The sequence below is a fragment of the Symsagittifera roscoffensis genome, chromosome 5, assembly GCF_963678635.1.
Source record: "Symsagittifera roscoffensis chromosome 5, txSymRosc1.1, whole genome shotgun sequence".
Taxonomy (NCBI): domain Eukaryota; kingdom Metazoa; phylum Xenacoelomorpha; order Acoela; family Convolutidae; genus Symsagittifera; species Symsagittifera roscoffensis.
In genome coordinates this window covers 61,121,741-61,146,651 of record NC_087066.1, presented here as the reverse complement: position 1 = coordinate 61,146,651, position 24,911 = coordinate 61,121,741, and the positions used below count along the sequence as shown (strand labels likewise).

Sequence of the window (24,911 nt, the reverse complement as noted above, 5' to 3'; positions counted from 1 at the left end):
TCAGCTGGCAAAACTAGAAAGTGCATATATTTTTTAAAACTCACAATAAGTCTAAATTGCCTGAAGTCTTCTATCCTTAACCATATAATTAACCAGAGACGATTCTGATCAAATGAAGCTATTACATTAAAGTTAATTGAAAATGCTAAATACGATTAATCCAAATTTCTCTATTCCACGTCAATTATCAATTCATAAATTTTAATAAAACTTTCATCAAAATAATTATCTATTCTCGGCACATTATTTTTTTCTTCTGTAGTTTGAGACATAGCGTTCATCATAAGTTTCATCAATAAATGCTCGATTTTGTTGTATGTTTCGAACTTTTTGAATAACAAAATTCTAATTAAAATACGGGTGGTTTGACGTACAATTTTATGCATGAAAAGAACGATGTCAAATATTCGGTCAAGAATTGAATGATGATTTCATCTCTTCGTTTTTTTGAGTTGCACTTGAGTTGAATCTTGAAACAAAACTACGAACTGACATTTTATCTCAAACATGCGCATCATTTCTCGCAGTTGAAATTTGAAAATGAATGCGATCAATAAAAATACTGCAATTTGAAAGGTATGAAATGCGTTGAATCTCACTTGGCAGAAAGACCGAAAGTTACAAAAGACAATGAGCATTCAAATCTTTTAAAATATTTGTCTCGGCTAATTTAGTGGCTTTTGATTGGTTTGAAATTACATACGATTCGGTGCTTCTGTCATGAAAAAAGCGCACATCAAACGAGTTTAGTTAAGTTAGGACGGGTTAGTTTTGGTTGAAACACTGCAAATGTTAACGCATTAGAAAGCTCAGAAGTTAAATTCAAACATGATTTCATGAACTTAGATTAGACTGCGAGTAAACAACAAAAGTCATTTGAAATATAAATCTAGACAACTGCTAAAATTTACAAAAACACGGCCGCCTCCAATCAACCAATTCACTCAACTTTTAATTTGATTCAAAAGTGAACAAGTATTGAAAAATTCGGAACAGAAAACAGCACAAAATGATGCGTTTAAGTCAAGCCTATTTTCATGGTAGCAAAAACTTTTAATTCAACAAACATTTTTCATCAGATACAGCACAGCGCAAATTCAAGCATGATTTCGAAAACGCATCATTTGAAAATTAAAACAAATTTTGGTCGGAATTCAACAGCAGAAGATGCATCCGAACTGAACACTTAAGCACTGGTACTGAATAAGTTATAAATAACTGGTAAGAGTTGGTTTAGTGATGTTAGAAGAGATAGTTCAACTGTTTCATCACGTTCTGTTTCCACGGGGGCAAAGACCTGAATTGGTCATGAGTCATGGCGAAGAGATCCACAAATTCCTCATCTGAAAGATGCAACTCTAGTCTACTTCTGTTCACGTCCTCCGGTAACCGTTTGTTCATATTTGTGAACAGCTTTTCCTTGGGATACACCTTCACATTTTCAGATCGACTTAGACTCCCAACGGACATCCTAATGTGTTGCATGCACGCTTCTTTCTGCTGTTCAAATAGCAGATTTCCCTTCTTGTGGTACATCTGCACGTATGTTAGGAACCTCTCGTGGTACCAGGCCTTCCTGACGTCCAAGGAGTTGTACCTTGTCATCTTCCTTCGTCCCATTTCTGGACTGCTATTGTAGCCACCCTCTGATTTATATCCGTCCATTCTAAACTTGCCTCGACTTGAAGTCATGTCACTGTACTTAAACCTTCGCATGCCTTCAGTGTCAGACATGGCTCCATCGACCAAAGAGTTCGAAGTGCTGTTGTGTTTCCATGGATGCGCACTGGCATTCGTAAATCTCTGGAAGCCTTGCATAAAATTGTTATAGTCGTTCATACCCATTGGTTCATTTATAGCCTGTTCCAGGAGCCATGTGTCGCAATACCTGTTGATTCCTGTCGCGATGGGACCAAACTTGATCTCGCAGAAGTATGGAAGCTGGACCTCTGTCTTTGCGTCGGGAGACCTGGATGCTTTAATTGGATCATCAGGAACATACAATGCTTCCACATCGTCCTTCGTCGCATTCGTATCAATTTGCATTTTCAATTCTCTTAGAATCTCTTTGCCTAGTCCCGATTGCATTCGATCAATTTCGTCTTCGGTTACATAACCCCTACCCTCCGCTTCCGAATCTTCGATTGGACTGTCTTTGTTCATCGTCTGTCCGTTCATGCCGCCTACATCTCCATTGGCATAATTATCTGTTTCATATTCAGTGTCTGAGCTATCTGCAACTCTGGTAGAGGCTTGAACAGTGGTGTCAGTCTCATTGTCCGAACCAATATCAAACGCCAGCTTTCTATCTGGCACAGAGCTGTTTGTACTTGATTCAACTGAGGTCAGTCGGTTCGAGACGCTGATGTCTCCGTCGTACATGAGCGAGGACTGTTGTTCCGGTTCAGCTGTGGAATTTAGGAAACTAGAATGACCATTGGACATCGTTCCACCAGCAGGCTTCGAACTGGAGTTGAGGATTTCGCTTTTGTTCATCCGAATCTTCTCCTGTCTTCGTCTCTCTCGCTCTTTCTTGTAGTACACTGGAGCCAGGGGTCCGGAGTAGTCATGACTGTCGATCTTCCTCGGAGTTCCGAGTCCAGTTGAGGCTCTATTGTTCATCGTTTTCACAGTTGATCCATTCTGCATGGGACGTGTGGTGCCTATATCATTCAGAGCAATCAGAAAAATTGAACAAACCAAAATCAAACAACTGACGAAAAGTTTTTAGTCTAAGAAGCAACAAAAACTGCATCCTCAGTCTTAATCTGAATATTCTTTAAGCTGTCTAACTTGTCCAATGAGCCCACAGGTAAACCCAGTCCGACCTCTTATCAGACTCAGTCCATTATCTTACTCTTACTTACTGGACTTCGCATGGAAAAATTGACCCGAGAAGAAAATATTTCATTTTCTCTACCCAGCATTAGCATTCCTCTCTTGACTTCGGTCGCATTCTAATGTGAAGGGAATTCCTCGAGGTAGAAAGACCGAATGGAAGAAGGTTATTTTAGCCTATCAGAATTCAAGTCATCAAAATTCTACAGGAAAAGCGCGACAATTCAGTCTGAAATTTGGACAATCAATTTATTTTGATTGTTAAGTAATTGTCTGCCAGTAGGAACTCGGCCATCAGAATACCCCCCTTACTCCAGTCCCAGCAGTTCTTTCGCTTTGCTCTTTTACTCTCTAGCCTTTAATGTCTGCTTCTACTGCAGAAGATGAAAGCACATGGCGACTATATATTGATTGCACCCACGTGGTCCTTCTTAAGGGCAGATTCTTCGCTAATGCCGCCGGCAAAAAGAAGCAGCGAATAGAACATAAAAATGCCCTATTTTGAACAAACACTAATTAAATTAACGCAACACCAACATGATTTCAAATAAGACTACATTAACAACTTTTTGAAAGAAAAAAATTGGATGCTATAAATGTTTCAACTTATTTCACATTCGGCCATTAGCAATCCATTCACTTGTGCAATTATCGTTTGGAAGTTGACCTCCTTACACATAATCGCAACTTCTTTACTTTCAAACTAGGTCATTTTGCATTGTAACTCCATACTATTGCCACGAATGATAACTGGTCATCGTTTATGTCAGTGAAAATAAACATACTTTTATAGATAAGTCCAAACTGTTCGTATTCACATGTATTTTTGGATGAAATTTATTTTTAACTATTCAATTCACGCGCTGCCACGCCCACTATAATTTGACCCCAAAATCACGCTCGATTTCATCAAATTATGTTGACTAATAACATTTAATGGGCCATTCAACTTAAGCGGGAGTTAAAAGCCATTATATTAAGAGATGAAAAATCTTCGGTTGGTGTTTCAAAAAGAGGCAGAAAATATGTCAGACACAGAGGCGATGCGCAACTTAACTACAAAAAAAAACGTTAAGTGAAATGATAAATTTTCCGGTACAACTCAATGCTGACAGGCGACTCGACTCAATTGCGAAAGCTTTACTTGCGAATTCAATGAAAAATTAATTAAGAACAAAAAGCATGGAAACTAAATTTTTCCAAGTTTTGGTAATCAGATAAATTCATACTTTTCGACTTTAAAAAACTGCGCTCAAAATCCTTGAAATTATAATTGCTAGATGACTAGCAGCTTAAATCAAATTTAACACAGAGGCAAAGCTAAGCATCGCACCACTTTCGATACAATTCTGCACAAAAATTCTCGTCACCTGTTTCCTCGGCTGAAATCTCAATCTCGGATTTGGCAGGGTAGTGTTTGAGATAAGTCAAAAAGTTTCCAAAAAACGGTCCAAAAAATAAACAACTTGACTTTTCCGAAGGCGATAGCTTTTTCTACATAAATAAGGCCGTACCAGCTTATCTAGCAAAACAATTCCGAAATCTGTTATTCCAATTGAACCATTAATATTGAAATTGCAAGGGTAATTTTTTGAGAACCGTCAAACAATTCCAAAAGCACGGTCAAAGTTTCAAAAACTATACTTTTCCTAAGCCATTAGTTTTTTCTTACAAAAAAAACAAATCAAACTCAAGCTATTGCAGGGAATTTTGTCAAATTCCATTATTTCGATTAACCTTTGATAACAGATTTGGCAGGGTAGTTTTCGATAAAAGTTACGAAGTTTCCAAAAAAAAACGACCAAAGACTCACATAAATTTGACTTTTACGAGAATAAAACTTTTTTTCTACAAAAATTGGAGCGTAGCCCCTTACGCCTGGAGGATACCACAGCCTGCTTTTTCGACTGAACCCTTAATTCAAGATGTGGAGGGGTAGTTTGTCACAAAACTTTCAAAAAAATAACCAAACTGTCAAAAAATGGCATGACTTTAATTGTTGTCAATTTTTAGAAAATCAGTGAAAAAGTGGCCGAGGAAAATTGGAACTTAGGCGAAAAATGAAAAAAAAATTGCCAAAGCGTCTCAAAAAAATCATAAAAACAAAAAATACGACTTTAAAATATCTGATTTTGTCGAGCAGGAATACTTTGCCCTCAAAAATGCGCAATAGAAAATGATTATACAAGAAAACAAGCCAAAACCATTTACTAAAAGAAATTTTTTTTAAATATATTAAAAATCAAACAAATATATTAAAAACAAGCTAACGACAAACAGCACCAGATAATATAATTTCAATTTTAAAAAAACTGAAATTGAACCGCACAACCAGGGGAAACTATACCTAAAACCACGAACCCCAAAAAAATTAAGAGTTCGAGAAAATTATTTGAAAAAGAAGTAATCCCGAAAACTGACAATACATATTTACTACCTAAATAAAAGTAGTTTTAATTGAATTTTCAAGAAACAGCATGTCTTAAAATTTACTACTCCTACGTGAACAAAGTTATTTACGGGAAAAAAATTAAAGTACCCGATAGCAATACCATTGCTTATCGCAAGGGTAAATATTATCAGCCAGTTAAAACTAATGATGCTGTTCTGATCACTTTACGAAGTGGAGGGAAGAAACTATGGCGTAGGTTGTGTATTTTCTTCCCGATTATGACTGCCTCGTACGGCAGTCAAGTGTGACACCTACTTCAGTCCTTTCAACAGTCACTTGGATTCGAAAAAAGCTGCCTGTGTTCAAAAAAAATGGTTTGCATATTTCCTATTTTAAGACCAAATTTCAGGAAATTCGGTGACATGACAACTCAGTTTGATGCCACTCAATTTAATTCTAGTGCAATGTTATTGTGATTTTAGCTATTACTAGTCGTTTCGCAGTTTTAACCTTATTTAGGCCCTTTGCCATACCATATCAAGATTTTTTTAAAACGAAAGACTATTGAAACAAGAGTTTATGGACTATTGGAACTTTTTTGGGGGAATTTTGGAATTTATCAAACCATGGTAGTCCGAACCTTATGTTCAACTTGCACAGCAACTGGCTATGACTATTTATAGTATTTTTTTAAATTCATTAAAACCAATGCTGCTATCTTTAAAATCTGCACCAACACATAGGTTCAAACATCTCTCCCCTTATGCTTTCAACCCCGCCGAAAGAGGAAAAATTAAAAAAAAACACCTGAATAAGAAATTTTCGGGAAGATCCGATCGTACTATTTACAGTGCGATCTATACTCCAAGTTAGCTCTACTCCAACAGCTCTTCCTACATTATAAAACTGATTCAAATATGGAGCCAAAAAAGTCATGCCTTAACTTTCTCACTTAAAGATTCTGTGAAAAAGTTTCTAAGAAAACGAGTAGTACCCGTTTCCAATACTCTGGGTCAACACAAAAAATAATAATCCATTTCAGAACACAGACGTAAAACACAATCAACAGAGTTGAATTAGCACATAGGTTTGCTCAGCGATCGGCCAGTAAGCAGACAATACTAGGATAGACGACCGTTCAGCCGAAAACAAAAAAACTCCAGCAATTAGTCATAAAAAGTTAAAAATAATAAGTTTCAAAACTCAACGACTTCACAGATGACACCAACCGAAACATGCAAAAACAAAGTTTCTTCTCCCCATCTAACGACACACTAAGCCGAAATCATTCAAGCGAAAAACGTTTATTTATAAAAACAGACTGTTTTAATCAGAAGAAAGCACAAATTTGAAGGTTCAAACGCCGAAAAAATAAGACACCTAATCCAACTATTCAACTGGATCAATTAAACTGCATCAATACATTTGGAATGATTATTTAGACTCTTTGGAATTCGGAGAAATTTGCCGCGCTCAATTAAAGAAACGATTACGCGTTGAGAATCATAGATAAGTGCATAGTATCGTGCATAATTTAGTCCAAGGAAATTTCATTTGCAAAGTTCCAACAATTGACGAGATTCATTTGAGCTCAGGGAATCATTATCTTCAAAAAAATTTACAAAATTTCCCTTAAAAACTACTATTTCGATAAAAATTAGACTCGAATAATCGAGATAGGTTGTGAACACATGGACTACTGTATAAATAGCTGGTGTAATAAAGATGTTTTTTTTTTCGGCTTTTCGAAAGGAAATTTCTCGGCTCGGCCCAAAAACTTCATAGGCCTTTTGTTTATAAAGATATACTTGAAAAGACTGCTCGTACCAGGAGAAAGCCCTGAATGTTCCGACTGCATTTTAATTTCTACTGAGAAATTTAAACACAGAGACGAAGTTGCACATCGCATACACAAGCAAAAATATGATTGATAACGCTTCTGGGAAAAACTGAATGAGTAAAATTTTGAGTCTAAAAATTTTCATAAGTGACGCAGACCAATTATGAATCTACATAAATGCTAAGCGACGCAAGACAATTATGACGCATTAGCAGTACCACTTAATTTGAAAAAAAAAGAAATTTACCAATAAACATGCCTCAATTTATATAGAGCTGACGCATTTTAACTAGCGTACGAAAAAGTTCATTTAAAACATCCGACCCTGTCCAGGTTCGAACTCCCTTATTTTGCTGCTGGTATCCTCCCTTACCTCTAAACTACAGATTCATGATGCCTTGAAGCTAAAGTGCTATTTGTAATATATTAGTCTGTGTTAAAATCCTTACAATTGGCTGTACTTAATAGCTAGATCAAAATGAACACTTTCAAAATGAAGACACTCTGTCGCAACCAATTGCATCTCAACAATATTTGCGACTTAGGTTGGAAAAAAAAGAAATTTCATACCATAACACAAGCTATGTTTGTGTAAACAAAATGTTTGATGAAATTTTCAAAAAACTGAAAAAAAAATCTCTTTGATAAATTTTTTTACATCATCCCCCACACGATATCTTAAGTACAAAGTGATAAAATTTAGCATACCGCTAAGTATAAAATAGACCAAAGAGGGTGCCTCAATCCAAGTTTAAACGATTTCTAAAACGGAATAAATCTCAGCTTACGAGTTAAAAGCACGAAACATATCGCGCGTTAATTGTCCCAAATTGGTCATTCTGGCAATCTTTAAACCCAAAGAACTTTACAAAAAATGATCACAGGTGAAATAACTTTTTAAATTTGAGCTCAGGACAAGAATATTTTTCGAATGATATATTTTAAAAAAATCGTCAAAAATGGCTAGTTAAAAAGTCGAAACTTGTCTGGACAAAGTTCCGTCAATTTCTTCGAAACTCGGATTAATAATGTATATACTCCTATAGACGTGGGAATATGCATTATAATTCAATTGATGAATTACGGTTGACTAACACCACGAGCGTGCATTGCAAGGAAACTAGCAATTAAGGGGAGATTAGGCCTAAATGTTGCGCGATCTAACTTCGTTGTGTTGCTCGTTATCATTATAAACGTACCGAGAAAATTCGCTCTCTGAAATTTTCGCTGATGTCACGTATTCGTCAGTTCAAAAAAATAACACAGAGACGAATCTTCGCTTCGCAAACATTAGCGAGAACAGGACAAAAAGCAGCTCAATTAAGTGCACTAAGAAAAAGTAGAAACACGCCTCGAATTAGCAAAAATTTGGCTACGTCTGAGATTCGAACTTGCGACCTAGATATTCTGAGTCTCACGCACTAAGCACTCAGCCACGGAAGCTTAATGTAAAACAAACACTAGCCAAAACAGCAGAGAACAGATCCTATACAATTTCCAATGCTACAGTGAAATTTTCAAAAAAGTGAACACTTTTATTAGACTAAGCTGATCGCAAGTGCAAACATTACAGTGACAAAGTTCATTTCAGGCCGTAACGGCCTTTGTATTTCGTTCGTAGTCTCCACTCACTTTTTCCTCTGATTTTTTTTTTTCAGTGTTCGAAACAAAGGAAAAATAACCTAATAGTATGGTTAACTTGAAAAAATCAAAACCTTTAAACGTCAAATCGTTCGTGAATATAGTTTTAAGCTTCAGCAGACAAGTTTTTTCAAGACACTCATTAGCTTCAAGACACTTTCTGCTCTCAATAAAAAAACGAACCATTATTAGAATGTTTTTATCCTGACGAGAAAACACTAGCTGTTAAGGTTCAAATTTCTCAATGTGCCTCTCAATCGAACATGGCAAACATACCAGCAATCGATAAAACTGTCAGTTTCAAATAGATTGCACTTCAACTTGCCTCAAAACCAACCGACACTTGCATAACTGATGCAACATGGATTTGAACTATACTGCAGGACTTGGTAGCTAAATCTTTTTGAAATTTTTAAACACCATTGAGCTTTTTTACATCTGCATTCACCAAATTACATGTAAAAGCTGTTCCCTTTTTGCATTTTTAACCAAGTTCTCCGCTAGACCAGACTGAATTCAAATGATTTCATCCCAATAAGAAAACGCAGTTGCGGAAAATATTACAGCGAGCAGCGAAGAAACCGCGTATTTTCTTTTTATGGTATAAAAATAGAGCTTGGTACGTTTTAAGGAAATAGAACAATTTATCCCAATGAACATCTAAAAAGTATTGCGTTTGATGATTTACCAAGGATAGGCGCAAGGGAAATGACTCATGTCACAAACGTCGATGCAACAGAAAAATATAAACAACATGACATGCTATAAAAGCTTCGCCTATACACTATTATATGCCCTTTCTTCGGACAAATAATCATAAGTAGATTACATACAACGGAGGTGGTCACAATGCAAAAACTAAATATGTATAACACACCAAAAACATTTGTTCACATGAAAAGTCGTCAACTATTCTAATATTTCTTAAAACAGGCTGAAAAACAGCAGTATTCAGATAAAAAGTCAGTTTCGGGATAAATATTTCTCCAGAAACAAAGTGGCCTGAAAAACCGATTCAACGTAGCTCAATGAGGTGATTTTACATGTAAAAAAAAAGAAGTCTTAGTCTGTGGCAACAAGATATAATAATAGCATTTTAAATTTATTTCAACAAATGCTACCAAAAGGGGCTCAGTTGTTCCAACATTGGAGACGTCTATACTTGCAACCTCAGAGAGAATGAATTGGCGAGAGAATTTGCATTTGATTCACGCTCGAAAATTGCCTGGTGACTTCATGCCATTCATTTCATAACCACAGGATATATATTTATGATGGGATCTGAAGGAAAAAGAAAACACCACCCATAAATTGTTCAGGGCTAAGCAGGCGGGGAAGGCGTACAAACAACGTCTAGTCCGAATGGCGCCTCCACAAAAAAAAACAACTTTTGGGATATTTCATTTTACAGTTCAGTTGATTCCGGCCAAATCCAAGGGAATATACCTTTAAAAAGGGGAACGCAATCATCAATTGAGTTATTAATATATTTTCACACAAACTGCTTTTTGGCGGCTGTGTTGACTTGAGATAAGCGAGTATGAGGTCAACCAGGGGTGGTACAGGATTCTATTATGGCGCCACTGTTTTGAATTCACCCACTCACCTATTCGCTCTGCCGCTGGTCTTGTATGCTTATTCGAGTCAATTCAGCCAAGCGATACTATGGTTTTTTTTCCATCTACACCGGTCCGAAATAAAATTATTAAATGCGCGATGTTCACGATGCCACGAACACTTCAATTTGTCAATTTATTATTCCAAAAGAAAATATGAGATAAAAAAATTCACTGTTCAGTGCTCTTATCAGGGCTTGAATCAAAACTATAGGAACACATCAAATGCCTTTAAGTTCACGAGAAGTGATCCCATGTGTGACCAGTAATTTTCAACAAGACAAAATTTTCGCAAGACCATTATAATTTTCTCTTAAAATTGTTTCCTAAATTTCGACTTCTCACTATTTTCACTTGACTGGAGAAGAAATCAGAGCTGGCATGAAACCTACTCCTTTTTTAAAAGTCAGAACAACTAAATCACTTGGCCTACAGGCACGGTTCTCGGTACATTTGTTAAGATCAACATTTCCCACAAAGTGCTATTTAGATTTCGGAAACTATTACCATGGCTGAACAGAGCTTCCAGCAATCCGATCCTATGATCCAATAACACAAAAACTTACAAAAGAAGTCCAGTGTAATATTGCGTGAAATGAACCGACCACCGTGTATAAACAATTCAGGCGAAACCCATATATTTAAAGACGATAGACTAATTTGCAGTTTCCTAACAGAGGCGAAGGAGAGCTTCTCATCAATTGCGATACAAGGCAAGCGCAGCATTGCTAGCTAGCGAATAGAAAAAGAGACGGAAATAACTAAATAAAAAATATATATTGAAAACTAACAGTTTGAAAAATAAAACGTAGGTAGACGCCCACTGCTTGTCTTTTGAAAATGCTCAGAATTCGAGTCTCAAAATATTGGATACCCGTGATTATCTTTGATTTTCTAGAGCAATTTATGATTGGCACATTTTTGATTAAATTAACTTAATTCGAGACAACTGGATCAATCAGTAAAATTTTTATTTCGCTGGGAAATCTGAAAAATTAATTCGACTTTCGAAACTAGAAATCGATCACGTTTTCGTGGCTTTCACACTTCTGCTGCTCAAAAGTGCAGTTTGCTTTCCTTTAGCGAAGGAAATGAACTGAACTTCATAACTCAAACCGCAAAAAAACTACGTTCATCGACTCTTATTTGTGCCCTCCAAACAACACAAAAAAATTTGACTCATCCTATGAAAAATACGCTGAAACTATGAAAACCGAATAAAACTTTTAAGAAAAAAAAGAAATATACTTCGTACTAGCGTTTAAAAAACTGCCTACGGGCAAAAATCTAGTCCCAGTTTACAACGCACTTGCATTCGCAAGAGTAACAAGGCAAAGAAATGGCAAAAAGGAGCTCTGAAAATAGCGACAGGGAAAACAAAAAAGTACTTAAATCAATTTCAAGATATGAACGCAGCGAAAAGACAGTTGGAAAAAAGTCATGAACGCAGAATGGAACAGAAAAAATATTACTTAGGTTTTTAAAAAACTTCAAATTTCGATGAAAAAAAAAATTTTGGCACTTTTTTGATGAAATTACCCCAATTTGAGAACACTGGATCAATTATGATTACGCTAAGAAATCTGCAAACTGAATCGACCGTCAAAACCAGAATCCGATCACGTTTTTCCTGACCTTTACACTTTTGCTGCTCGATAGTGTAGTTTGCCTCTTTTTAACAACGTTAATGAACTGAACTTGAAAAGAAATCAAAAGTCAAACCGCGAAAAAGTAAATTTGAGTCTGAACAAAAAAATTAAATATTTACAAGTGTATTCACTACTTTCATGATTTTTAAAACTAAAACTGATACTATGGGTCTAAATACTGCATTTCAATGATTACAGAGAGCTGAACAATTTTTGCTGCCGTTTTCTCAAAAATGTTTGGGAAAATGCGTCCTTTTTGGTACTTAAGGAGCTCGGAAAATTAATTCTTTGGAAATGTTTGGAACAATTTTGAGAATCCTAGAAACAAAAACAAGAAACGTGCATTATTGAGCGCACTGCAAGGACCAGATGAACATGTTACGACTGAACTTTCGCGCAAAAACCTAGAAACCGTCAATAACTTAATTCCTTTAAGCATTGACAAAGGAAAACTTTTCGGCCTCATGATAGGAATGATGCTTAGAGCATTCCCTGGGGTTGCAACACATGTTCTTATATTGTAAGTACTTAAACCCTTTAAGCTGAAGAGATGACAAAATTGTTAAAGGTTTAAATTGCTTTCAACCGTTTCAAAAATCATTCGACTGGTTTGGCCTGTTTATATTGGATTAAATGAATGCTTTCGCACGGAAAAACGATAGACAATAAAAAGACAAACAAGGATATCATGTTACTGTGCAAGTTGCACAGAAAAACCCAGACACTAAATTAGAAAAGTCGGTTTTCTAAATTGGGTCGTTTTTTATGTAGTGGTATGATTTGTGGATCTGAACGAACGCCGAGAACTTAGACATATTCGATAGTAACACCAAATAGGGTATATCCGACAGCAAGTTGCCTCAAAAAAGGGAAATTAAAAAAATAATAATCTAACAAAAAAATTTGCACGCAATTTTTGTGATTAAAACACTTTCTGAAGGCACCAATTTTTTTTTACTGTAGTAAAACTTAATTTCACGGTTTTACTTATAATATAGACTATTATATGCTTTTTGTTAAACCTACTCCCTCGAAATTAGACAAAAAATCCAAAACAGTTTTTCTCGTATCACGACTTACAGGACTCTAATACCACTCGATCCCTTCCGATAACTCTTTGTGGCACCTGATTTTGCGTGGAAACTGATTTTAAAAAACTTAACCCAAACCGAGGACACAGTTCCTCCCCACTTTCAGTTGTCGGAATAATCAGCAATCTAATAATATTTCAGTGAGGATCAAAAGACTTCATTTTAAATATTCATTTAAAAATTCCATTAATATTAGCGCCAATTGCTAAAACCCTTCGTTTATCCTCTTCAAGTCAATAATTAATTTTCGCAAACAAAGAAAAACGGCAAAAGGGAGATTAGGAAATGTTTCAAAAGTATAAAAAGGCGGTAAAACGTGCTTAGCCGACTTCGAGATTCCAACCAAGAAGCTCCAGAATACGAGTGATTTGCCTTGGTCACAGATCTATCCGCTTTGCTGCGTTGCGTTATGTTTTGTGGTTAACGCATCATTTTTTGGTAAAAATCAGGTAACAGTGAATGCGGAATTAAAAACATATACCACAATATTACTCGCCAATAGAAGCTGAGCTGTACAAAAAACAGCCAACTGACATTGGAAAAGAGTAATGAACGCAAGGAGACTGAAAAAAAACTGACTTGATTTTTCGAAAACCTTCAACTTTTGAATTTCGAAGAAAAACTAGATGGCCTTAAAGCTCTTTGATATTGTAGAACAAAAAATTATAAACACTTTTCTGTTAAAATTAAACCAATTTGAGAAAACTGGATCAATAGGTAAAACTTATTTCTCTGGAAAATCCGATAAATAATTTGCATTTTCGAAATTAGAAGTCGATCACGTTTTTCGTGATCTTAACACTTTTGCTGTTCGATAGTGGAGCTTACCTTCCTTTTAATTATGGAAATGCACTGAACTTAAAAAGCAATCACAAGTCAAACAACGAAAAATCAAAATTGAGCGTGAACAATATAAAAACTTTACTTTCATTATTCTTAAAAATGAGCAGGGCTAATAAAACAGTCCAGTTCCCGATTACAAGATACTTGCTCTCTCAGGCGTAAGCAAGGAGAAATGGGATAAAACTAACAATCTCTCCCTATTGTATCTACTAAAAAATCTCCACCCCTGGAAACAAAAACAGTAATTTCGCACTAGAGCGTTGTACGTAAATTCGAAGTTTGCTGCATTCTGATTGGTCGAAAATTCGCTGCAAGTAATCTACTTAACAATCTCCCCCTTCTTGAAAGGGGGAGATCGTTAAGTAGATCCGAGAAATGAACTTGGATCAATTAAGTAATCTCCCCTCCCCCCGTAATGACCAATTGAGCTATCTCCCCCCGCCTCAAGCAAAAACGGTAAAACGCTACAAAAAGCCGTCAGCAAACAGAAGTACATGGTTAATGTGTTCGTAGCACGCAATCAATTGACCGACTGAAGTTTATTCGATTTTTGACAAAATAATGAAAAAGAAAAAATCGAATTTTATCTTAATTTTTTTTGCAAATTTTTATTTGGGCGACTATTGCCTCATCGAGGAAAGCATCTTAACAGGGCTGGGGCTCTAGCTTTGTATCTGAATAACAAAAACTGTTCTCCGCAGTACATTAAAACTGTACAGAACAGCTTTTTTTCATTTAGGACAGAAAAAAAGTCGCTTTATGTGCCTCAGTTTTATTAATTCTTTTTTCACTGACTGTAATTTTTGAGCTTTGATATTGTACATTTTGGCGTTTCTTTATCGTTGAAGAATCTGGTTTTGGCTTATGATTTCATATAATTCAACCTATTTTGAAGTGGCTATTAACATGTCTCAAGTATCTATTGAGCTATCTCCCCCCACGCGAGAATGGGGGGATGGGAGATTGCTCAATTGATCCATGAACTTTACTAATAAAAACGAGACAAATACTGCCTTGTTTGGACGAGAAAAAATACTGTTTACATTTAGATGGGCGGAAATTTGCTAGTAGATACCATAGTGGGATTGTTAAGTAAACCCTACTTTTTCAAGATACTTTTCCGTTTTTTTTTTGGAATAATTTGACCAGAACTATTATCAAGGCACAAGTTTCGTGATCGTCCTTTTATCCTGATAACCCCGTGGCATTCTTCCATTCTTTCCATGTTTTTGATGAGCACCCAAAAACATCTACATAATCATGTGCCGTTTTCTTTCGCTATAACTTGCGCAAGAGAAACGTGAAGACTGGATTTCACAAACTTCCACTGCGCTTACGAAACTCTGCGCATGTACCAAATCTGCATTCCGATATCTGCACATGTACCAAAGATAATACATTTCAAAATGAAACACAAAAAAGAAGCAAAAATTAATACATCCTGGTTGAAAAAAAAACACTGTCTGATTGGTTATTGCGAACTTCAAAAGGAATCAAATTTCTTGTCCAAATCAATTTACATCCTGAAAACTTTTTTCGCAACCGAATAATACAATAAACAAAGGTCAATTAAATTAAGACCTTATAATCTTTGTCCGAAAAAAACTTATCCGTTCAAATTGCTGTTTTATACCAGAAACTAACGGACGCAGCAGTTTTCTCACACATGAATTACTAACATGAGTTGAACATTTTCGGAACTACAGCGATTACTGCTTTGTTACATGTACACTACAGAACTAGAACAAGCGCGAATTCCATTTAGATAAGGCAGCACAGAGTTACCTTGAGGGAATTCTAACTTGTGTTGGTCTTTAAATGGACATGGCTGCTTCTTAAGGCAAACAGAAGTATTTATTACACAATTACTCTAATCTTATGATCTAAAGAAAGGTCGGTCAGTTAGAAAATCGATTCTAACTCATGCAATATACCCACATACATTTTCGACCAGCAAAATAGTCCCAGCTCGAGGCAACATTAAAGCAGGTTCCAAGAAACGCTAATATTTATTCCCATGTTTATTTCGTGGAAACCAAACCGCACTATTCCACGTGGTATTAAACGACTGCTAAGTCTATTTACCGTATTTGGTTAACAGTGCAACTGAAGTTGTTATAATTCTGGTAAACAGAAGAGTTAACTTGTTATATTTTAAGTCAGACCAGTTAAGCACCCCGGCTGGTGCAACGAAATACTTCATTTGAAATTATTTTGAGTTAATTCACTCAAAGCTTTGCCAATAACTTTCAAATCCTTTTAGTGAATTGACTTAAATCTTTCAACAGAATAAGCGCTTGGCTAATTTTTGCAAACTTTTCCTTGAACAAACTTTCACTGCTTTGGTTAAATTTATCTATGCCATATAGAAAGTTTAGAAGTTCACGTCAGGACGTTTGAAATCTTATGTTGTTCAGCGGTTCTTGCAGCTCTCATTCACGGGGGTGCTCAAAAACCGTGTCACGAAAACCATTTCATCAGATCTTGGCTTAAATGTTAGCTCGGGTTCGCAAAACGGATATTTTGAAAATATAAAGCCACAAAAAACTGGATAAAATTCGGAATCAATTGAGAAATCCCCCCCCCCCCCAATTCTCGTGACCACCCCCCCCCATTCTCGTGAGAGGGGGGGGGGGAAGGAGAGATAGCACAATAGGCACTTGAAAACAGTTTGAATGAGATGAAATCATGAGCCAGATTTTCTAACGAATGTGCAACACCAAAATTTACAACATCAAAAATCACAAATTACTTTCAGATTGAAAAAGTCACTAAAACTGATGCACATACAGCCGACTTCTTTTTTGTCCTGAATGAAAAAAAAATGATATTGCGAACATTAAGATGCTTGCAGAGAACAATTTTTAGTATTCAGATATAAGGTTAGAGTACCAACCCTGGTAACTTGCTTTCCTCGAAGCAATGATCACCCAAACAAAAATTTTCAATTTTTTTTTGGACATTTCAGTCGGTCAATTGATTGCATGCTATGAACACATCAACTATCTGCTTCCATTTGATAGCGTCTTTCAGATATCTCAATTGGTCATTACGGGGGTAAATTCCTCAATTGATCCGGAGGGTTGTTGTTTCTCATTTTGGTTCAAATATGTTTCTTATTCTCTGTATTAAACGTTTTTTTTACTCATTTGTTTTAAACATTAAAACAAAGCTCCCCATCCTGATATTTTTGGTTCTACCCTACACCTTAAATTATTAGAAGATCAAAAAAAACAATACTATAAGTCCTTAGAACATTTTTCAGCATATGCAAGAGGCTTCAAAAAACGGCCGAATCAATATTCAACCGAAAAGGGTTTGAAATTTTCTTTTGAGAAAAGTTTCAAAACAAAACTTGAAATTTTATTTTACATGGCGATGACAGGAACATGAAGTGGCAGTGGCATATGAACATAGAAGAACCCCACAATTAAAGTCAGATTCAAACAACTCGAGCGGTCACTAAGAACTTGGTACATACCAAGTTATTATACTATAACAAAGAAAGTTCAAAGAGCCTCTTGATTTAAGAACAGAGCATGCAATCGCAGATTTAAGAGGCAAAATATCCCGAACGCGTTTCCCGTTAGGCAAATGGGTGTTTACATACGCAACATTGTGCCAATGTGTTATCACGAGCAAACAAAAACCAATCAACTTTGGAAGCTCTTGATCCCCTTATGATACACGATGCCACCGCATTATAACATCAGATGCATGTAGGCGTTCTACCTGTGCTTTAAAATCAAGATACAAAATTCAAAGTTCACACGCATGTAAGAAATGGGTTGTGCTTGTACTGAGCCACTAATTTAAGCAGATAAAATTTAGATCCAGATCTTATAACTCTAAACTGAACTGGCGTCGTCTACTTCTACAAAAGCCATAGCTCAAATAACCAGAAGAGCATTAAAGACTGAGATAAAATATTGAACAAAAAAACCTGATTCATTTCGAAGATTCATTCCTGATTCATTCCGAAGAATGGCCAAGAAGATTAAGGACCGAGATAAAATATTAAACAAAAAGAACCGCATTCATTCCAAATTTAAGCATAAGACTTTTGGTTGCATTAACATGGAATTTTATACTATGAATGTCCAAACTTGATATAAAATTAGAAGCGACGATGAGAAAAACTAATTAATTATAATCCGTATATTTTCAAACCAGTTTTCAAGAGCAACTAAGACCCATTTAGCCGATTCAACCATTTCATTATTCAATCGATTCAACCACGTAAAAGAGTCATGTTGAAAAACTTTTAAAAATATATTCAACTAAGAGATGGAAAAGAGTAATGAACGCAAGGAAACAAAACAAAACTGACTTGTTTTTTTTCAAAAACTTCAACTTTCGAATTTTAAAGAAAAAAAATATAATTCCTTAAAGCTCTTTGAATTTCACAAACAATTATTATTGGCGCCTTTTTGATAATAAAAACCCAATTTGAGAAAACTGGATCAATAGCTATAACTTTTATTTCGCTGGGAAATCTTAATTTAATTTTCGAAATAAGAAGTCGATCAGGTTTTTTGTGACCTTTACATTTTTGCTGTTGGATAGAGGAGTTTGTCTTCCCTCTAACTAAGGAAATGAGAAATGAACTCAAAAAGAAATCAAAAATCAAACCGCGAAAAATCAAAATTGAGCGTGAACAAGTGAACAAATTTTAAGACTTTTTCCTGAAAAAAAAAACACGAAAAGTCACAAAGACCTATATAAGAGTACTCACTATGTTCACCATGTTCATTACTCTTAAATACGTTAACTTGAAGACATTCATAACTCCAGAAAGTTAACTTGAAGACATTCATAACTCCAGAAAGTTAACTTGAAGACATTCATAACTCCAGAAAGTTAACTTGAAGACATTCATAACTCCAAATTTGAGTTAACACGCTTCCTTCGAGAAAGTCATTATCGGGCAGAGCAAAAAAATTTTAATCCATAGGTTCGTTTCCACACCCAAAACGTTAGTGACGGGTAAAAAAAGCTCTAACAGCAAATTCCACCCAGGAGGAACAGTTTAGGAGCAAATAGAGTTTTTATTCTAAAATTGATATCAGATCAATTTTTAACAATCAGTTTTTGACAGATACAAGAAAGAAAAAAAAGATTTTTTTTCTCCGATTATAAACATGTCACAATTTTTAAACAAATATAACCAATTCCGAGACTTGGAGGGGACAGACAACGGGATCTTCGGATCCACCAAGTGTCTGCACCTAAACGGTAAATAAGTATAAAAAATTCTTTGCTAAAAAGATAATTTTAAACCGTCTTACATCATAATCTCAGAGATGAAAAAAAGGAACTAAATGACTTTATGGAGCCTAACAACATGTTAAGTGAAGAATTAGATAAAACTGAAAGGAAAGTTTATTTGAAGCAATTTCATTTAAATCCTTCAACAATTTTTGAGCCGACACGTTGCGCCGAAAAAAAAGTCTGTATTATAAAAACTTACAATCTCAAAAAGTTTTTAGGTCCCAAAAATTTGCCTTTTCTCCACCTGTCTGTTCGTTCACAAGGGTAGAGATGGAGATCACCACAAATTCAATCATACTGTGAACATAATTAATTAAGGAAAAAAAGTCTAGTGACAACATTAGAAGAAGAAAACATTAGTAACAAAGCCAACAAAACTAGGACTGAAAGCGACCTAAGATATTTCATTTTAAAAATTTTACCGCTCATATTGGAAAAATCTATTGAGTAATTCACTGTGCTAAAAGCAGAGCGATTGCAAAACACTTGCTCTGTTTTCAAAATTCTCAAGTGAAGTCAGAAGCACCCGCTGTGGGAACACGAAAAATGCAGACAAAATAATTCGAAAATTAAGTTTTTATATAAAACAAGACTACTCATATCAGGGCGAAGCCCTGAATGTTCCGACTGCCTTTTAAGGTTTATGAAGCAGCAGTAATAACATTAAAAAAAAATGAAATAAAATGAAATTTTTTTTCTAAAATTTGAAATTTTTTATGAAAATCATCCCCCCACACGCCATTTAAAGTACAAAAAGATAGATTTCGTTCCTTGTAACAAATCAATTATGGCAAATCAGCTTCGTTCAACCAATTTGGAACGATTTATAAGAAGGATTAAATCTCCGCTTACGCGTTAATAGCTCGAATTATATCGCGCGTTAATTGTCCCAAATTGGTCAAAATGGCCAAAATGGCAATCTTTAAACCCTCATAACTTTACGAAAAATGATCACATGTGAAATATCTTTTCAAATTTAAGCTCAGGACAACAATACCTTTTGAATGATATTAAAAAACTCCATCAAAAATTGCTAGTTAAAAAGTCGAAATTTGTCTGAAGAAAAAAAAAACCCACCCCGAGCACAAATATTCCGTTACTTTCGTATCGAAAGTCGGAACAAAAAGAATTTTGTAGCGGATAAATAGAAAAATAAGTTCTTTAAATTGCTGAGAAAAAAAGAAAAACTCTCGTGAACAACGTTTTTATAGAAAAGCTAAAAATCCTATAGCAAACTCTTGGTAACAACAAGATTTAAAAATTTTCATCATAGTCCTTTGAAAGGAACATGTACAGTGCAAACCACAAAACAACAAACGATCAGAAGTCGGTTTTTTAAGCAAAAACTAAAAATAATGTCTGCAGGAAGTACAAATCTTATATTCAGGCATCTTAAAAGCTTAAACAGAGCAGAAATTTTGCCAAAAACAATGATCAGAAACAAAAGCAACTTTGACAAATCTCAGCATATCGCAAAAAGCAATTAACGAAAATTTAATAGATCTGGATGGAAGCAAATTGAGAAAATTGCAGCAATATCAACATTTTTGAACAAAGAGACAGATTTATTAAAAATTACAGACGTGTTTCACTTCTGAACATTATGAGCAAAACGTTAGAGAAATGTTTGTATAGCAGCCTTATGAAAATTTTACAACAGTGTTGTCCAAAAATCTGCACGATTTCGGTAAAAACAGATCAAAGACATAAAACATGCTTTCTTTTCTCCAAAAAATATACATTGCAATTCACAACAATGCAAGCAATGAAGTCGTTGCCTTTTTTTTTACTAGTTTTCCAAAGCATTCGACCGAGTACCATACTTATTATGAACATCTGTGCAAAGTGAGCAAAATTGGAGTAGGGGACTGTTACTTTGAAGTTTTACATGATTAGCTTAATAAATGGAATTAATTTGACAGAATCGAAAATTCCAGTTCAAAAATATGAGATGTGTCAAGCGGAGTGCCCCAAGAATCACTTCTCGGTCAGGCTTTTCTGCATTGTTTTAAACGATTTGCCAGATATTTGGAATTAGTGATCCGTACATTTTTTCCGACGGTCTTAAAATTTTAGCAATTAATAGAAAACAAACAGAAAATTAAATGGATATGGAATAACTAGAAAAGGGGTTAAACGCAAACAGAATGGAACGAGCAATTGACAAATGCGCAAAAATGGTGTTTAGAGGAGTCACTAATAAAAACTTTGAAATATGCAACACTACGCTCGACAGATCCAAGGAAATAAAAGATCTAGGAATAACTATATACAGTAACCTAAATTGGTCAACCTCAAGGGCGGATTTAGGGAGGGGTGCGGACGCCTCCCTGTCAGGGATTCGACCACCTGCCGACCCAAAGGGTCCCCCCTTTGTACTATTTTGAGATTTCCATTTTTGGCTGACGGACCCTAAATTTTTACTAAACGCGATTTTTTGGTCAACATTTTCAAAAAAAAGTGCCTAAAAACGCTTTTTTGCCTGTTTTTCAAAATTTTGCCTGCAGCGCAGAAAATTCAGTCAAAATAAGGTCTTTTTGGTGATTTAGGAGAGCTCAGAAAATCAATTTTTTTTGAAAATCCGCCCCCCTTCAAGAAAAACCTAGATCTGCCCCTGGTCAACCTATACAGAAACAAGAAACTGAACAAAGTGTTTCATTACTTGAGAAATAATGAGTCACGGCAATTATTAAATTAGGACATTATAAGTCATTAATTTTACTTGTCCTGTTTTACGGAGTAGTTTGTGTGCACGTGAACACAAGGGACCAATTGTTATTAGAAAAATTTCGAAGAAAAGTTCTGAAATGGATTTCGGTCTACTAGGAGACCAATATGGAAGTACAGAAAAAAAGCAAAAAAGGCAAGAAAAAAGTTTATCTTCAAAACAACGAGACTAGCAAATAGACTGGAAAATACCTCACAAACCCTATGGGACTCAAAGTAATACTACTAAAAATCAAGTGGAAGGTCATGAAAATCAGGTTCGAGGAACACCGCTAGCAGCAGAAACTCTAAAAACATGCAGAAACCCTAGTTAACTACTCAACGTAATATGAGACTTATGGACAACGAGCTGACATCTTATGGCCAGCTACATAACAAAAAATGAGCCGACAATAGAAAATCCGCGGTGACAGATTTACAACCAAAAACCATTTAAGCAACTGTTAGCTGATTTTAAAGAGTTTTTAGATTTGTTCCGCTGTGAAATATCAAGGAGAGGCGAAGAAGAGCTTTGCATAAATTGACAACTTAAGAAAATCAACGTGAAACTAAGACTTCAAAATAATTCAAGAGAAAGGACGAACTAAACACATTTTTGATTCATGAAAACTCATTTCACAAATTTAAATGCGGCAAAGGAATGATTTGTGAAAACTAGAAAAATCGGGTTTTTAGTCAAAATTAAGGAAACAAATAAAATCCTGATGCCAACAATTTGATATGTACAAGCGTAAAAATTTACAACAAGGTTCCATTCACTGCTTCCGTGTCACTGCAAAAGAAAGAGAAGACAACACAAACTTCCAAAAAAAAACGAATTAAAACCGTATATGAGAAATTTAAACCGTATACGAGAAATTTATATGAGAAATTTAATTTTAATCCAAAAATTTAAAACCGTATTTAATTCCTGGACTCATCATTACAGGACGTCAAAACGATTATAATGAAAAAATTTTTCAATTTTTTCTAAGCAGTTTTCAACACAGCCGAAGCTGCGCTTCGCAAACACTATCGAGAAAAAGAGGCTCTGTAAAGGGAAATAAGAAAAAGTAGAAATAATCCTCGAATTAGTAAAACATTGGTAAAGTCGGATTCGAACTTACAACCTCGAGATTACACCTAACAATCATCTAACACTAGCTAAATACGAGGCAGAAAACAGATGCTATGAAGTTTCCCATGTTACAGATCGTGATTATAGCAAATGTGCCCCCAAATGAGAGAGTTTTTTGTTTGCGAGTTAGGTTGGGAAAAAAAGTAGAAACATACTAATACACTACCTGACCACCCCCCCCCCCCCCCCCCTCCCCACGCACTTGAAATAATTAATTAAGATTTAAAAACCAACAGCTAACCCTTTTCTCCTATATGGAGGACACTTCGCATTTGGAGTTAAGAGATGCTATATCTACCATGAGAAAGGTTAACAAATTGCACCACAACATGATGCTCTCCTCTACGCTATTTTAACTAAAATTTGAGCTTAAGCCGAAACCTCGCGAAAATGCTAAGCAGTTCATATATGCTTGGAAGCGTGGTAATCGTACGAAAGACTAGCATAGCTGGCACTGACTTACTTTTCTTATCGATTCCTATTGTTGAATTGAAAACCGCCTTTGTTCCATTAGAGTGGACTGTTCCGTTTTGACTGCCCAAAGAAACACTTCCAGGTTTTGTTTTGGTGTCTCGTTCCGGCTTCAGGTAACTTCCCATGTACTGATTTGCATTCTTTAACCTGTACACTGGGGGTATTATAGTCTCTGGTCTGTCTACTCTGGAAAAGGGCAAGGAGCTGAAAGAAGTGTTTATAGAGGAGTAACTGAAATCTGTTCGCTTTTGTTTTCTCGAATCTGACATATGGCCTCCGCGGTCTGAATCTGATCCGTTATCTTCGAATGCGGAAAACAGAGCCTCGTCGTCGGTTGTGATTTTGTAAAACTCGCTACTGACGCTCTTAGAGCAGTCCATGTGAACTGGAGGCTGGCCTTGCACTAGATAAACACTCTCATTGTCGCACATTTTGAACCCGCATTTCGGACATTTTACTGCATCGATCTGATAAACTTCTTCGCCCACTTTTAGAGCTCGGCCGACAATTTTTCGACCGGTTTGATGACATGTAGGTGCCACATTTTCGGTGTAACAGTTGCCACAGAAAAGTTTTTCGTCTTTAAATATTTTTGTATTAGACAGTGGCAACTGACATATACTGCATTTCAGATTATTTGATTTGAATCGCCTTCCAACTGCTATTTCTGTGAAATCTAGATCTTCTTCGTTAACTAAAACAAAAGAATCAGCGAATATTATGGTTTGGTTGCACTTTGCAGAGAAACACCTCGATTAAGATAGCTGGAAATAATTGGCAATGAGCAAAGATCGCGCAATATTGAACACATTAACTTACTTTCTTCGTGGCTCGCGGCACAGACGAGCGGTGCATCCTTAACGGAACATTCGGCGCAAAATAACTGTCCGTTGGATGATATTGTGATATCTGACTTCTTTTTGATTCCTGTAAGGGGAGCATTGCACACACTACAGCACAGACAGCGTGGGCTCTGGTGATAGGTGAAACCAAAAATCACAGTGCATGATTCGTTCAGCGAGAGCTTGCAGGAGCAGCAACTCAATCCATAAGTGTAGTGAAACACAGATGGGATATAGAAACTACTTTTTTGTGCTACAACTGTGGCACTTTCAATTTCATTGACGAAGCAGGTTTCCGAAGTTTCGGGGTCGATATACTTTTTAATGTCTTGATGTTCGGGGAATTGCACTTTAATCGCACTACTTTTGACTTCTGACTTCAAATCACCTTTACTTTCCTGGACGACAACGTTTTCTTCAATGACTTCAGCCGCATCATCGTCTTTTTGTCTGTCAGGACTCACAGGTTTCTTTAATGAGCCTTTCGTTTCGTAGGGTGCATCTTCCTCATTCAAAGTGTGGCCTTTGCCACAGGCAGCACCCATTATCTTTAAAAAAAGAACATCCGAT

At 35.8% G+C, this 24,911-nt stretch overlaps 3 protein-coding genes across 4 annotated transcripts in view; 2 read left to right on the top strand and 1 right to left on the bottom strand.

The window, feature by feature from the left end:
* LOC134846930 (uncharacterized) overlaps window positions 1-24,911 on the top strand; it is a 157,893-nt gene that overhangs the window by 65,737 nt on the left and 67,245 nt on the right. The gene's annotated exons all lie outside the window — the stretch shown is intronic.
* The window catches only part of LOC134846928 (chromodomain-helicase-DNA-binding protein 4-like), a 265,098-nt gene that overhangs the window by 178,287 nt on the left and 61,900 nt on the right, over window positions 1-24,911 (top strand). The window lies entirely within an intron of this gene.
* On the bottom strand, window positions 120-24,911 carry LOC134845669 (actin-binding LIM protein 1-like). Its single transcript, XM_063862705.1, has 3 exons — window positions 24,319-24,911; window positions 23,489-24,193; window positions 120-2,663 (listed from the first exon to the last, which is right to left on the bottom strand). Exons 1-3 carry the CDS (start codon window positions 24,884-24,886, stop codon window positions 1,243-1,245), a joined length of 2,694 nt encoding a protein of 897 aa, XP_063718775.1. The 5' UTR covers window positions 24,887-24,911; the 3' UTR covers window positions 120-1,242.